The sequence below is a fragment of the Magnolia sinica genome, chromosome 8 (assembly GCF_029962835.1).
Source record: "Magnolia sinica isolate HGM2019 chromosome 8, MsV1, whole genome shotgun sequence".
NCBI classification, from domain to species: Eukaryota; Viridiplantae; Streptophyta; class Magnoliopsida; order Magnoliales; family Magnoliaceae; genus Magnolia; species Magnolia sinica.
In genome coordinates this window covers 89,622,461-89,640,226 of record NC_080580.1, presented here as the reverse complement: position 1 = coordinate 89,640,226, position 17,766 = coordinate 89,622,461, and the positions used below count along the sequence as shown (strand labels likewise).

Genomic DNA, 17,766 nt, shown 5'->3' with positions numbered 1-17,766 from the left:
TTTTATTTGCCATCTAACCTTTTTTTTTTTTTTTTTGGGTTAGCTTGTTAGTACACACCCATGTCAGTGCACACACTCCATGTTAGCCACCACTGCTAGGGATCATACCAAGACCTCAAGTGTTGAAATGAGGTATCTCCACTCAATCTACCAGTTGAGCTATGGATAACCTATTGATATGGTATTATAAACATGGGAGAATTGAAAAAATAAATATCATCTTGATTGAAAACTTCCGTAGCCCCCAAGAAATTTTCAGCGGTGGTAATTTAATCTCCACAGCGTGGTCCATTTAAGCCTTGGATATTAATAATTTAAAATGATATGAAAAAAGGAGGGACGGTGTGGATAAATTTCATATATCATGGTAGCCCCTCAGTGGCCTCGAAGCCTCTGCCTGTCCCGTGCTCCGAACAGGCAGGGGTAGTACCTAATCCGCGCCCTACACACCAGCCAGGTAAGTGGTGCGTGATTCACCAGCCAATCCGCTTTATGAGCCATTCATTTGGGGAAACGGATTGGCTACTCCCCCTGCCACCAGCCCCGTGGTGGTGGTTGGTGCTCTATGAGCCCCTCTATAATGTATGTGTTTCATCCATTCCGATTATCCATTTTTACAGATTATTATAGAGTTTTATACCAAAAATGAGAGGGACATACGTGGCAGGTGGACCACACCAAAGGAAAACAATGGTGATTGGATATCCACCATTAAAATCCTCCTAAGGCCCACTGTACTGTTTATTTGACATCCAATCGTTGGTTAGGTCATACAGGACCAGATGAAGGGAAAAACCAAAATCAGCTTGATCCAAAACTTTTATGGCCCCAAAAGGTTTTTAAATGGTCCACACTCATTCAACACTGTTTCCAATACTGTGGTTCAGTTGAGATTGGGATATATCTCATTTTTGGTTTTATACCATAAAATTATTTGGAAAAATAGATGGACCGCATGGATGAAACACGTACATCATGGCGGGGCCCATAGAGCACCGTAGCCAATCCGTTTCCTTCATTTGGTGGGGCTCCCCAACGGGATTGTACGGGCATAATATCTCAAATTTCCTATGAGTCCAGTGATACGATGGAAGTGAACAACACCACCCAATCAACCACGAGTTACCACCATTTAAGAATAGTTGTTTGAGCAATCCATACCGTTCAAATCTGTCCTGATAGAAATAAAACTCAGATGGACAGGATTCAAGAACCACCTCATTTCTTACGTTGAATCTGGACCATTATTATTTCCATTCCTAACCGTCCATTTGATTGTCATCAATCGAAGGTTTAGAATCACTTCACCAATCTCATTTTTTATCTCTGATCCATCCACAATGTGGTCCACGACTTAGACGGTGTGGATATCCCCATACGTATTCTACGTTTAAAGACTACTAATGGTGGTGAACATTGTATCTTGCCTCCCATTTAAATTCGGTGGTCCTTAGGTGCCCCGTGCACCAGCATGCACCAGTTTCTAGAATACAATTATTTTTAGTAGCTCCCGCTCCAAAAACCACTCAATTAACACGTCAGCACGAGCCAGCTGGAAACTCCAGTTTCCGGTTGCTGATACGAACGAGGGCCGTGTAGAAGCGGTTTGGCTAGTCTACCACACACCACCGACCTGGCTGGTCAGGGTACGTGTCCTGCGAAGACTAGCGTTGACACTCTTCCAGCACCAAGTTGTACGAACGGTTCAAAGGAGATCAATGTTACATGGGCTCCACAATGATGTATTTATTATATCCACTCTGTTCATCCATTTTAAGAGATTATTTTAGACCATCAATCTAAAAAAGAATTATATCCAAAGTTCAAATGGACCACACCACAAATTACAGTGGGACAATAATTCTCACCGTTAAAACATTCGTAGGGGCCACGATAACGTTTATTTTCAATCCCATGTGTTCACGAAGCCATATGGATGGATGAATAGGAAAAACCAATATCATATTAATACAAAACTTTTGTTACCCCAAAAGGGTTTCAATGGTAGATGTTTAATCCACACTAATTTTTAAAGTGTGGTCCACTTAGTCTTCGGATCTGTCTTATTTTTCGTCTCACGACTTATGACGAGATTTCAAAATGGAAGGACCGTTTGGATATGACACATATCTCATAATGGGATCCACATAACTTGGTGACGTCAACACATCAGCCAGATTGGTGATGTGTGGTACACCAGCCAGTCCGCTTCCGGGCAGTGCACTATAAATAGTACCCATCACTCGACTGCTCATTCTGCTTCCTTTCCCCTCTCTCTCAGTCTCTGCTCTCAACGGAGTCGAAGCTTCTTTAAACCCAGATTCTCTCTCTCTCTCTCTCTCTCTCTCTCTCTCGAAAGGGGGGAAGGAAAAGATAAGATACCTCTCTAGCAAAAGCTTCTGTATCTTCTACGGAATTCTCTGTTTCTCAATCTTCTCGGTAATAGCGGCTCCACTGGAGCATCGAATCCGTCCTCTCGAAGCTCCGAAAAATCACTGGAAATCAGCGACTGGCAGCCGAGGGAGAAAATCCATCAGTTAACAGAGAACGAGCTCAGATATTTTCATCTCGTGATTTCGCTTTAAAAATCCCTAATTTTCTCGTATTTTTTGCCGTTTTTATAAAAGATCAAGAGCTTTTACAAACTATTCTGTAAAAGGAAATTCCTTTTACAGATTGATTGCGGGAAAAACCTCTGTTTTTTAGAAACTGCTCCTTTCTTGTGTCTTTTCATAGATCGGAGCTGCTGAAATACATTCCATTAAAGGGAACTTCTTTTAAAGCTCTGTTTCTGCAGAAATCCTCGATTTTTCGCGTATTTATTTCTGGAAATATATTCTTATAGAAGGAAAATTCATTTATTAGATTTCTCGGAGAAAATCTCTGTTTTTTTTGTTCTGCTCGTGGTTTTGATGCATGATTTAAGAAATCATTTTCTGGCCGTCTGATCTCATGAATCCGACGGTTGGTAGATGCCGGAGCTGTCTCCTCGAGATCTCCGAAGGCATGCCCGTGAAGTTCTCCGAGCACGTGTTGAAGACGAGAAAGTCAGTTTCCGGCAGGAAAATCGCCGGAAAAAGAAGTTCTGCCGGCGAAGGAGGGAGCATTCGGCAAAAGGTTGTACGGATCTTCTTCACTGACATGGACGCCACCGATTCGTCGAGCGACGAGGGAGAGGGAGAGGTCGTGCGGCGCGTGAAGAAGCACGTGCAGCAGATTGATATCCAGGACGCCGCCTCAGCTAACGTGCGCCGGGATGCGCAGAGGCGGCGTCGGCTGCGTACGGTGCCGACGGGATCTGACGAGCACCGCCGGACGAGATTCCGAGGAGTACGGCGCCGGCCGTGGGGGAGGTGGGCGGCCGAGATACGCGACCCGAATCGGAGGAAGCGAGTCTGGCTCGGAACGTTCGACACGGCAGAGGAAGCGGCGACCGTCTACGACAACGCCGCCGTTATGCTGAAGGGCCCTGACGCCGTTACGAACTTCCCTCCCTCCGTTAAGACGGAGACGGTTTCCGTAGCAACGGACTTCCCCAAGGTCTCTTCCCCGACCTCGGTCCTCCCGTACGGCGATCTGCCGCCGTTAGACTGCTTCGGCTACAGTGACGTCGACGCTTTCGGATTTGACGTCGAATCGCCGTTAACGGTCACGGACGTTAAGTGGCCTAAGTGGTACTTTCGGGAAAAGGACGAAGAGTTCAGCATGTTTGACGCGGCCGACTTCTCCTCCCTCGAAATCGTCCAATTCTAAAACCAACTTCATTAAAATGACGAAAACACCCTTATTCTCGCCCTTCCGAAAGAACCAAAGTGCATATATCTCAGGGGTAGATTGGTCATTATCCAAATATATTTTCTTAAAAAAATATTATTTTATTTATTATACTAGGTGGGGTTATGGCAATTTTGTAAGCTTGTATGAGATTTTTGTTTGTTTTTTTTTTTTTTCAGTGGGAGTTGAAGAGGAGAGAGAGAGAGAGAGTTGCTTGAATTTCTACGTTTGCCCGTGGAAAAGTAAAAGCTATTTGTAATGTATTTTTCTCATCATTGCACCGAAAAAAATTTTTATAATAATCCGTTTCTGATTTTCGGTGCCGAGTAACGTTGAAAATTCTTCTATTCTTATTGTATCAGTTCAGTCGATTGATATGAACCGTCCATCAAGTTCGGAACACGTTTCTAAGGCAGCAACGTGAAAATCGCACTGATCAAATGGTCTAATCCATTCTTGTTTTGGACTTATTTTCTAAGGCCATCCTTTCCGCAAAGCCATGGATGAGATGGCTAGGATTGCTTAGAAAAAGTGCTTTTTAGGGCCGGTTTGTTTTCCTATTTATTATTATAAATGGTGGTAAATAAATAATAATAACCTATTTCTCTTGTTTGAAAGAGGTTAAATATGAAAGGTATTTACGCTTTGATTTTCGAAATTTACTTTTTTGAAGAAAAAGGTGAGAATGACGGAGTGAGATATTTAGATCTCACCATGATGTCTATGATTGATCCACGCAGTTTATTTATTTTATAAAATCATTTTAGCACTTGTGTTAAAAAATATAGATAAATTATAAGCTCAATCAAAACCACATTGCAGCAAATAAAGGGAACGTGAAGCCATACGTAGGTCTCACACTGATTTGTATATGTGATTCAACCTGTTCATGTGATCATATGGACATAAATGAAGGAAAAACACAAATATCTGCCTAATACAAAGCTTGTATGGCCACAAGAAATTTTCAATGGTGTATTTAATTCCCTTATTTCTTATGTTGTGGTATACTTGCACTTTGGATTTGTCTTGGTTTTCAGTTTATGTCTTAAAACGAGCTGTTACAATGAATAAACGGCTTGGATCAGACATATATCATGGTGGGCCTGCAAAATTTTAAAATATTTTTCGATATTAGTATCAAGTCAAATCAAAGCTTACTTGGCATGGCGGCTGCGTTGCATTTCTTATGAAAAATAATGATAGCTTATTTACTTTTATTTCCAGCTAGAAATAAGTAAACAAACACCCCCCTTGGAATCATATGCAATCTAACCAAACAGAGGGATAAAATGGTTGAAATGACCTATTTTTGTGAATTGATCTTAACCATTCATATTTGTCTGATTGGTACGATGATCGTATGGCTGCCTTTGAAATGTGCATTGGACCTAGTGAACGGTCCAGATCAATGTATCAAATAGCCCAACGGTCCCATTGCAAATGCAGCACACTATATCTTAGAGTGCTCTGAGATCACTGGAGCATTTCTAATAGATACTCTGGCAGCGTAGGACGCTCGATAGTCAAGCGCTCTCACGTGACGTACACTCAACCACCCGCTTTCTGAAAGTCATTCACCCAAAACCAGCGACTGGGATTCGGTAACGAGGTCACTACTGGTTATTGGTTATTGCTCGGTGGGCCCCACGATGATGCATGTGTTTTATCCATTCCGTACATTCATTTTTTCATCTCATTTTATGTGATGAGACATATAACGAGGCAGATCCAAATCTCAGATGGACCACACCACATGAAATAGTGGTGATTAAACGCCCACCGTTAAAAAGTGAGCCCAAAAAAGTTTCGAATCAGGCTTATATTCGTGTTTTGCCTTGATCCAGGCCTGAGTGAGCTAATCATCGGGTTAGATGGCAAAAAAATACCACAGTGGGCCCTATGAACTTTTCAACGGTGGGCGTTCAATCACCACCAATTCCTACGCTGTGGTCCACCTGAGATTTGGATCTGCCTCCATTTTTAGCTCATACCCTAATATGAGCTTGCAAAATGGATGGACGGAGGGGATTTAACGTATACGTCATGGTGGGCCCACGGAACTTCTCCCGCTCCAACCAGTACCCATGTGGGTACTGTTGATGTCCCTACCAAATCCGAGTTCGAAACTCAGAATGGTTAATCTATGCCACGTATGCAATATCTAAGGGCATGTTTGGCCGGACCGATCCCATGGGATTTGGTGGGATGGGATCAATTTTAAGGTAATGATGGTGGTGTGGTGGTGTCAGTGGATTGTCTTAAGATCCATGGGATTGCTTATATCCCGGACAAGTTCGCTGGGTCTGTTTGGCACGCCCGGCATATCCTGAGATTTTACCTTCCAATCCATTGCTTATATCCGGACAAGTTCCCTGGGTCTGTTTGGCACGCCCTGCATATCTTGGGATTTTACCTTCCAATCCATCCAACCAAGGGATAGGATCAATTTTAAGGTAATGATGGTGATGTCAGTGGATTGTCTTAAGATCCATGGGATTGCTCATATCCCGGGACAAAGTTCACCGGATCTGTTTGGCTCATCATGCCGATCCCATCCCTCCTAATCCCACCTAACCCCACATCCAGCGCCCGGCCAAACACACCCTGAGTAAGTTTCTAGTGCCCCTGTATCAACTTTACAGTCTGCCGTAGTCGCAATTTCTCTCTCTCTCTGTATATATATATATATATATATATATATATATTTGGCCATGGGCGTAAACGACGGCAATTGCGTACGCGTGGCAGGAATGGGAGGCAACTCTCACGCTTGGTGGACAGTGACTGAGCAGCTGATTCGAGCGTTGTCTACTCGTCTGGTGGCTACTAGTGGTGGGGGCCATGAATTATTGAGGTGGGTCCGGCGGCTTTGAGACCATTTATGGTACGACGCCGCGGAACTTGGAATGTGATACATCACATCTCTCAAGTTAACGTGGTGGGGTGATGCTTCTATTGGAACCGTCCATCTAGTGGGCCCCATTTGATAATGGCGTACGCATGTGATTAGGGTCTTGTTTTTGGATCTTGGTCATCTCTCAGTGATCCAAGCCGTTCATATGATGGACCTCCCGATTGATGGGTATATCAGTTATATAAATATCTTTGATTGGAATATTTCTATCCGTTGATCAGTTGACCCCTTTTCGTTTAATCCCCAGAAAATCGATGGGTACCGGAGAGTCTCATCATATGAACGGTTTACGATGTTGAAGAGGAACCGTTCAACGGCTGTATCGCACTGTACGACGACTGGATGCATTCTGAGCAAAATTCAATGGCACGAGGTGAGATTGATATCGGTAGAACCGGGAGGATCTGAATATGATAGAGCTACGTTTCCTCAAGACACGCGGCAGGGTAGTAAATAAATCTGATCCGTCCATCTAGTGGTAAATATCATGGATGGCCTATCTTTAAAAAGAGCCGTGCATCGAGAGCCACGTAGCTGGAAATTTACTGAGATCCACCCCGTTCATCACGTACGCTGCGTTGGTTCATCTTAGAACCTAACAATCATTATCATCCGGGGCTCAGTAGCGCACACCTGAGGAAAAGTGATGGGACGCCCACCGTTAGTTTTCTTGTAGGGTCCACCGTGGCTTTTCTATGCCATCCAGTCCATTCATCCAATTTGCCTCGTCGAGATAAAAAGAATTACCTAAAAATTACAATATTCCAGAACCTAGCTGATTGCCTATGCCCCCGGAACAGATCTATGTGGGGCCCACTGATATGTCCATGACAAATCCACTCCGTCCATCAGTTTTACAAGATTACAATATGATTGGCTTCTAAAAATCAGGTAGATCAAAAACTCATGCGGGCTATACCACACGAAACAGCAAGGATTTGAACACCGTCCATTGGAAACTTTGTGGGCCCACATAAGTTTGTATCAGGATAATATTTGTGCCTACGGTTTATCTAAGTATTAATAACCCTATGAACCGTTTGGATGGCATATAAACATCATGGTCAAAACCTAGGTGGGCCATGCCACCTTAATTTAAAGCTTTATAGGTATACATTAATGTGGTCTGCCTGAGTATTGAATTAGCCTGATTTTTACCAATGCTAAATAACGGGTAATGCACCGAATGGACGGCTTGGATTGCATGCAATTTAATTTATTTCCTTTTAAAACTAAACCCATTATGAAATTTCTTACCTCATTTAAACACTGAATCTTACATATGAATGTCTTTAATACAAACAATTAGGACGTTTGTCTGATGTCTACTCCACCATTATCAGTTATCAATGTAATTACTCTTTTGTTGAAGGTCATTGAGCTTTTTTTAATAAGTATGAATACGTTACTTTGGAACTTCAAACAGGTCTTTTTAATCATAACCAACCATTGTGTGATTAGATTTGTCCAATGTTTATAAGTTTTACTTCAATGCGTAGAAAATCATATGGATGGTCTCGATTGATACATCATTCTTTCATTGGTGTGAGATGAAGAGATGGATTTAACAGTTCTACCCTATCTCATTAGTAGTTGTGTGAATGTCGATCTTCCGCCGGGGATCACCCCATCGGTATCCAACCTGGCTTGACATGGCCGGATATGGGTGTAGATAAATGAGTGATTAAGATATATGGATGAGGCAGGCATGGGTATACCCAATATTCCCATTATCTATACAATTCATGTTACAAAAGAATGATTAAACAAAGATTAAAGCATGCTACGAATTTATTAGAAAATATGTTTGGTTTCAAGCTTAAGAAGTCTTCTTTGAAGCTATTTTCCTACTTAGGGTTCAACTCCGTCGCTTTGTGGCTGATAGGCCTTTGTTTCAACATTAAGACTAAGGTTCGAGTGCTCATGTGGTGTGGGTGCTTGAGTAATTAAAAAAGAAAAAGGAAAAAAAATTAAAATAAGAAGAAGCTATTTGCCTGCTTATAAGTGATAGAGAGATATAGGAAAAAGATTAAAGATCTCTGCATGGTCTTTATTGATTTAGAGAAAGTATATGTTAAGGTCTCTAGAGACTTAACCAAATGAGTGTCGAAAAATAGAAGTGTTTCAAGAAAATATATTAAGAGAATAGAGAATATGTATGAGGAAGCAATAATACATGCAAGGAGCACCAATAGAGAGACAATTGCGTTCTCAATTACTACATGCGACTTTAGCATTGAACCTTTACTTATTTGTATTTGTGATTGACTAGAGTTAGCAAGGTATTTGCAAGAAAAGATCCTAATGTGTATGTTATTTACATTTGATATAGTTTTAATTGACAAGATAAGAAATGATGTAATCACAAAGCGAATTTAAAGGATTTAAAATTAATAAGACTAAAAGCAGAGTATGTGGAGTGTTAATTTTAGTAATAGTAGAAACTAGTTAAAACGTTGACAATATTATTATTTTTTTTCCGAATGACCACTTTCGAAATTGTAGGACAATATTTTGTAAGTGTAGAGAATATTTAATAAGATGTTGCCTATAAAATTCAAATTAGGTGGAAGAAATGCAGATATACCTATAGAGTTTTATATGTTTATTGTGCACTACTCAAATTGAAAGGGAAATTTTATAGGATGGCTATAAGACCAACCATGCCTTATAAGAGCTAAGAGCACATATTAGGATGATGAGAACAACAAGTTGTAATTAGAGAAATTTTAAACAAACGCATTAAAGAGAAGTTAGGACTAGCACCAATGAGCATTAAGATAAACCAAAGTAAACTTGTATGGTCTAGTAATGTGCGACGACAGAGATTTAAAAAGAAATGTTGGTTAGTAAGAGAAGTTAAAAGTTAAAAGTTCTGAAAGAACAAAGAAACCCTCTAAAGGGATGTAAATTAAAATAGTAAGAAAAGAGTTGATGATTTATAGTCTGATCATGGCTTAGCCATTAATAGAGTGGAATGATATAATGAGATTCTTGTAACAATCCTCCGTTAATTGGGATAAAGCTAAGATGATAAAAATGATGATGATTTATGCATGTTCCATATATTAAAATAGTGAACCATCTAGGTTGAACCTGTCACCCACCTATTTTGACATAAACACATGGCCCACTAAAGTTATAAAATGTCATGGTTCCGAGTGCTGTTGTGTAAGGACTGCATAGTGTTTTTATACAAAATTAAGAGTCCTAATAAAATAATTAAGAGTTGTAAAACGGTACTAGTGCTAGTTTATAAAATTTATATGCCAAATTAAGAATGGTAATAAAATAATTAGCCGGCATTCAAAATGATACATAGGCATCCAAAAAGTTTGGTGAGGGCGGAAATATTTCAAATTAAACTAAGTAAATTGTGAAAATCACTATTATTTAAACAAAAAGTAACAAAATCATCGTAGTTGAACACACCACTGGATATTTTTTCACTTTTGAATCATCCAAAAAAAAACTTTCACAAATTCAATAAATAGATAATCAAATAAAATTAATTTTTGGTCCTTTCTCCATTTTGTCTGGCACCCCCAACTTCGACAATTAATATTTTAATTACTTCAACTATGTAATTTCATTGTAATAGCATAGCTTTTAATAAAATCATGAACTGAAAACAATACAAAGAAGGCAAAGAAGGATTGATGTTTTATTATAATAAAAAAAATTCAAAATAGCAAGCTATCCTATTATATTTTATATTTTGGAATAAAAAATTATGTCAAATATGATTAACTTTTGATTCATTTTATATTTAATCCGTCCAAAATTTAGATGATTTATATTTTAATTATTTGTATTCTAAGTTTGCAAATTCATTATAATAGTTTGTCTTTTAATAAAATGATGGACTAAAAACAACACAAAAAACACAAAGGAGGTTAGATCTTTTATTATATTTAAAAAAAAAAAAAAAACAAAATATCATATCATACTACTATATTTTATATTTTTAAGAAAAAAACATAATTTTTTATTTCTATTAGGTGGCCCTACTGAATGGACGGTTACATTTATAGTGAATCCGGTCTTGGCTTGTCTATGTACATTTTCAATGGTGACGATGAGTGCGACGACTTGGTTACCTGTAACCGACTGCTTTGTCCGTTATCTCATTAAATGACGAAAATGACCCCCAAAATAGAAACTGATTTTGTTCCCTGAATTCACGTATCTTAGCGGTTTTGGCCATTTATCACATGGGGGCAAGTTGGCCATTTCTCTATATCGTAATATCTAACTGGATATAATCGCAACCGTTCATTTAATCACCCGTTGTGATGACCCGTTATGAATAACGTACCGTTTAGATGATCCGAAAAGTTCGTTCTACGCAAGAAGGTCAGTTGATCCTCTGCATCTGGTTGGAAATCCAAGCCGTCTATCAGATCGGATGTACCATGTGTGTTACTTGCAGCCATGCATGCAGGATACTGACGTACCCGTATTTGGGTTGAGTTCGGAACATAACTCAACGTCTCGTTTCATCCTGACTAGAGTTGGGACTTGGCCGAGGACGCTGATTGCGTCCTACCCCGCCCTTCTCCAGCTGAGAACGGACGGGAGCTTTGAGTCGCCACCGTGATGTATTGATCTTATCCACACGGTCCATCCATTTTTTCATATCATTTTAGGGTATAAGACCAAAAATGAGGCAGATCCAAGTCTCGAATGGACCACACCACAGGAAGCAGCTGTAATATTGAATCTCACCGTTGAAACTTTTCTAGGGCCCACCTTGAGGTTTATTTGCCATACAACCTATTCATCAAGTTTCATAGACCGCTATGAAGAGAAAACACAAATATCATATACGAAAAAATGAATGAACGGTGTGGATAAGACCTATACATCACGGTGGCCACTCAAAGCTCCTGCCCATTCCCAGTGGGAGACCAGTGGGGGTAGGACACAATTAGGGGTGTACACCGAGTCGAGCTGGCCTCAGCTCTCAGCCACTACCTGCCCCAGCTCGGCTGGGTTCAGTTAGCAACTTAGGCTAGTTCGAGTTGAGTTCACCTGTGTAGTATTTTTATAAACACATGGACTGCACCTTTAAAATCTTACTGTATACAAAATAGTAGCAGTGGTTTTATAGGTATTTTATAAAACGCCTTCTAAGCAATATAAAAATCAAGAAAAAAAAAAGTATTTGTTTCATGTGCATACCTTCCTTGCCACCTGCCACACTTCATTGAGTCATTTCATCAAACACTTGGTGAGCAACATTAATATCAAAGTAACTGAGTCACCAAACTGATTTGATTCGAATTGGGTTCGATCCAAGTCGAGTTGAGTTGGGGCCAGCTCGAGCTCGGCTCGAACTCATTTTTGAGCTCAAAAAATCAGCTCGGCTCGACTCAAACTCAACCTTGAACCGTGTTGAATCAAGCTTTTTCAAGTAGAGTCAAGTGAGCTAACCGAGCTAGAACGGTTCGTGTACACCCCTAGATGCAATCCACATCCCTAGGCGGAGTCAGCACTGAATCGCCTGGGTTAGACCGTGTCTGAGTCAACTTGGATTTTTCACATCTAACTCATCCTAGTCTTAAATCCATGTGGGCAATGGGTGGACCAAATGGGTTATTGGGTCTGACCCAAAACTCGACGGTTTGAAGTTGATTAGTGAAATGGACCATGACCATGGTTTTCAGAGATGAGTCCAACATGACTTGTCTGAGTTGACTCCGTTTCAGTACTATCCATTTCAGTTAGATGCTCTAACTCTAGCGAGTCACAACTTGAACCATGGTTAGATGAGTCTATCCGAGTCACAGCGTATTTTAGCCATGTTCTAGACCACCTAAAATAAACTTGACCAGACTTGACTTGGACTCAGACTTCTTAAATGGGTCTTATTTGAGTTATACTTAAATGGACTTGCATGGTGGGACCCAACACGGACCCTAGCCTACTCGGCCTAAAGAGATGTGATGGTTCACCTGCGTCATCAGCGTAATCATTTCTCATGCATTCACCGAACAAGCAAAACCAAAAAGGAAAGAAGGCCACTGTAGGGAATACTATTGCTACATCTAGATACATTGAACTTGAATTTCATGACATTCATCCTACTAATGCACACTTGTGGCCATCCATTATGTAACGATCATTATAAAATCACTATTGCTGAGTTTTGTAGCATGTGTGAATATAGGGGGTTTCAAAATACGGATGCTAGCGATATACACATATGGTAGGAGATTTGGACTGTCCTATAAAACTCTTATTAGGTGGGCCACATAAACTCCTAGTAGGTGGGCCACATAATTACCAATTTTTATTTGAATGTATATTATTCAGATTAAGTGATTTAGTGGACTCTACTACATTTATGGTCATTAAATATGGGTCTGGGATGGGACGCTTAAACAATAATATATGTACATAGTTATTAAGATGGATATAAATAGGAGTGCACACAGGCCAGTTCGGTCCGATTCTGGGGTGAAATCGGAACCGAACAGTTCCTAACGGTTTTAAGATTTTCAGAACCGGAACCAGACTATTAGCACCCTAGAACCAAACCGGAACCGGACCGTGAAAACTGGTTTGGTTCCGGATCAGTTCCACGGTTCCTGGCTTTGTAAAATCCAACCCAAAAACTTTGCAAAATAGACATATATTCATGCAAGCCCATTTAGCCTAAAGACAAGTCCTAAAAATCCAGCCCATTATCCATTTTTACTTGATCTCACTCTCCTTTACTAGGCCTACTTATTGTCTTTGTTTGCACTTGTAAAATGGCTAAAACCTCACTCTATCAGTCCTTTAAACGAGACAGACCAAAGGCCCTTCATCCAGGCCCATTTCCAAAAACATAACCTCATCTCTCACATATGGGGTTTTTTTTTTTTTTTTTTTAATCACAAGTTCAGGTCCACGGTTCAAATCAATGGTTCGGATCGGTTCTACAAGCCCCTAAACTGGAACCGAACCGCATCCAATGGTTCTTGGATTTTTGAAACCGGAATCAAAACCGGTGCAGTTTAGAACTGAACCAAACCGTACTGTTAGATCGGTTCCGGTCCGATTCCATGGTTCCACCGATTCGTTGTGCACCCCTAGATATAAAAATCTACAAGTTATTTCAATTTTATATATATGTCTTGGTATCCTCGTTTATATAAACAAAAATAATAATAATTTTAATGGGAGGTTTTCATAATTGTATAAGGTGTGAAAAATCAAAATATCCTTTTAACAATATTGCAATATCGAAAATATCTTTCTAATAAGATATGCGTTTAAAATTATAATTAAAAATCAAAATCTCCTCTTAATAATATTGCAGTATCAAGAATGTCTTTCCAATAAGGTACACATTTAAAATTACAAATAGAAATCAAAATCTCCTCTTAACAGTATTGAAGTATCCAGAATGCCTTTCCAACAAAGTATACATTTAAGATTATAAATAAAAATTTACATTATTAATACATTGACAATTCATATATTTCATTGTACAGATAACACATCCATCATGTAGGGACCACTATCAGAATGTCTTTGCTCGACGAAAACCTAGCCCAAACAGATCCTACATCTAGGCCATGAATCTGACCTGTTAAAACATGGGTGGACTTATTTTGACCTTATGAGTGTGACTAGGTCTTGACTCACCGAGTTGACTCGAATATAGTCTCGGTTTTTAAATATCGTTATATGATATTTCGTAAAAATATCGCGATATGTGTTACAGTGCTGTCGAGTAGGGAACCTACAGGTCTGCGAAAGGGACTCGCTTCTAAGGATAGACTAAAACGAACTTGACCCAAAACGGACGGTGGAAAATGCTTCCAGACCGGGGACCACTGTCGGAAGATTTTTACCCATCTGACATGCTGGATTTCGTGGGCCCCACATTAGCTACAAATAAAAGCGACGGCGACGGATGGAAGCCGTGCACGCCAACTACATGGGCGTACAACTAGTGTATGTGAGCATTTCTTTCATATACAGGTGGTCTCAATTACAACCGGTTGGACCTCAAGTTACGGTCCATCCAGTGGAAAACCTCCAGATTTTAACTTAACGCAACATCCAAACCTTTAAATAGTTTGATCTTACTGTGATGATCAATGAATTCAAAAATCATCCCCATCTACTCATTAGGTGGACCATACCATTGAAAACAATGTCTAGCCATTGATAAATATCAAGATACAAGTACCGTCCACTCAATGAGTGGATTTGGCTGAATTTTTTAATTAGGGAATCCTCATGGTGGTGCCAACCTATTGGACGGATGAGATTGTGCACTCAAATGAGAGGTAGTTATCTGGTAGTGGACCATACCTGGAGCTTTCCATGAGATTGATATCTGTGGGCCCCACCCATTGAAACATTCCTGAATAGTTATAAGGCCCACTAAGATGCGGTTCAGATATCCTCGCACCAAATTTCTGATAACTCCAAAACTCAAGTGGGCCCCACCAATTGCTTTTGGATGCTTTAGGCATAAATTCACGTGTTTTAGATGGTTAGGCTCTCACCTGAGTTTTGGATAAGGTTATTTTTTGAGACAATCCATAGCATAGAGGAATCCACCAAATGCATGGAGTGATGTCTGACATATATCACGGTGGGGTCCACAGGGCTCGACCTCGTGAGAAGTTCCCATGGTCGACCTCCCACTGGCTTTTCCACACAGACATTAACTCAATCTAAACCGTTCAAATCGTGGGTAGACATCATCCAACCAATCCGATTTTACAAATCTCAGTTGGGTTCATGCTTTGAACGGTTAGGATTGAGTTACATAACTCTGACTTGAATAATAGTTAGATGCATGTGTTAGATCATCGTAATCTGCCGGTCTATCAATGTTTTTCTCCTTTGAAAAAACGAAGGGCTATGGTTAATGGTACTTTCTCAAAACAAGAGCCATGTGGGTAGAATTTTCATGAGATCCAACCCGTCCATCAGTTACGTAATCTGTTTTTCACCCTGTACTACGAAAATAATATTAATCTGAAACTAAGGTAGGCCACACTGTAGGAAAAGTTGCAATAAATGCTGACCATTAGTTTTTCTTAGGGACCACCATGGTATTTATATTCCATTCACCCCATTCATACGGTGTGCCTGCTCGGGGTGAAAGAGCCTTGGAAAATTCACAGTATTATGAAACTCGGATGGGCCATACCAAGTGAAATTAGACGTTACAAGAAAGAATGTTCGATGTGGCCCACCTTAGTGTTGAATCATACTGAGTTTTTGAACAACGTCCAAACATCAGATGATTTAACTTATGTACGGCGTGGATTTCACGCACGTTAATTTGATTTCCCTGCGTTAGAGAAATTAAATGTGTTGGTGCCCTGCGCGACGTATTGAAGAAAAACCACAAGAAGGTGGTGTTTTCACGACACCGCACCTGGAAGGGACGGCTTGTTTTTTCCCCCTTCTGTCGCAACTCAGAAACAACACGTGTCGCCACCAAGTGGGACCCACATGCCTAGCAGGAAAGAGATCTAAACCGTTCATCTCGTGGACTCTGTGCTACACGCCACCCTAAGAAACTTAGGCTGAATTGATGAATCAGACCAACAGAGTCTTTGATGAATGCAGAACAATGAAAGGAAATTTGATTAAATGGGCCCACGTTCATAAATATATATATATATATATATATATATATTGATGAATCAGACCAACAGAGTCTTTGATGAATGCAGAACAATGAAAGGAAATTTGATTAAATGGGCCCACGTTCAGGAAAAAAAATAAAATTTAAGGTTAGGATGATAACAGAATCGTGATTATTGAACAATGGCATGTATATGTTCGACTCGGATTGGGTAGTGACCCCTCCACTACCCAAGTCAATGATGGAAAAGCTATGTGGCCCCACCATGATGTGTGTGTTTTATCCACGCTGTCCATCCATTTTTCGAGCTCAAATTAGGGCATGTGGCAAAAATGAGTCAGAGACAGATCTCAAATGGACCACACCACAAGAAACAGTGGGAATTTAACTTCTACAGTCGAGAACTTCTCAAGGGTGATATTTGTGTTTTCTCTTCATCCAGGTTTATGTGACTTATATGAACAGGTTGGATGGCAAACAAAACATTGCGGCTCCCAAGAAGTTCTCAATTATAGCTGTTCAATCCCCACTCTTTTCTGTGGTGTGGTCTACTTGAGCTTTGTATCTGCCTCATTTTTGAGCTCAAACTCTAAAATAATCTTGGAAAAAATATGAACGGCGTGGATGAAACACATACATCATGCCGGGCTCACAGAACTTTTCCATAGCCGACTTGGGAAGTGGAGGGGTCACTTTCCCCAATCCGAGTCCATTTATGTTAGCAACGACAAATATACTCTCAAAATATTGGACCATCTCAGGATGTGGGCCCCACTGGGTAGCAGCACATATTGGATCTTTACTTGCGACAGAAGGGAGAAGTTCAGATCATGATCGAAAAAGATAAGATGGATAGTGTAAATGGGACCACATGAATAGTGGGCCTCACCTGCTATTCCGCCATCGATTGGCTATAAGATAGCATGAATGTGGTGACTGCCAAAAGGGAGCCGCACTTCAGGGGCCCAGCCTGCCAGATAAGAAATTTCGTTTGGATACTCAATTTTTGCACAAGCGGATTTAGTGAGGCCGTGAGAGAGGGGTCCACCTTAATGTATTTGTTGTACATCCACGCCGTCCATACGTTTTGTCAGATCATTTTAGATCATGTGCCAGAAAATGAAGCGTATTCAAAGCTCAAGAGGACCACACCACAAGAAACAGTGATGACTGAATTCCCACCATTAGAAAGTTCTTGTGGGCCACAAAAATTTTGGATCGAGCTGATATTTGTGTTTTCCCATCATCCAGGTCTGTGTGACCTTATCAATAGGTTGGATGGCTAATAAACATTACGATGGGCCGTAGGAAGATATACATCAATGCCACGTCAGGAAATGAGTCACCACCATTTCAGGAGTCTGCCTCTCTAAAGATATAAAAGGTGCGAATCATTGGTATACCACCGCAAGCAACGGTATCAAAGGGCAGTCGTGGGGCCCAAGTAGCTTCCGTTTCACATCCAACT

The 17,766-nt window shown here is 40.4% G+C and overlaps 1 protein-coding gene across 1 annotated transcript; it reads left to right on the top strand.

Moving 5' to 3' along the window:
* Positions 1–2,268: 2,268 nt before the first annotated feature.
* LOC131253649 (pathogenesis-related genes transcriptional activator PTI6-like) lies at positions 2,269–4,121 on the top strand. Its single transcript, XM_058254737.1, has one exon. It carries the CDS (start codon positions 2,953–2,955, stop codon positions 3,751–3,753), a length of 801 nt encoding a protein of 266 aa, XP_058110720.1. The 5' UTR covers positions 2,269–2,952; the 3' UTR covers positions 3,754–4,121.
* The last annotated feature ends 13,645 nt before the right edge of the window (positions 4,122–17,766 follow it).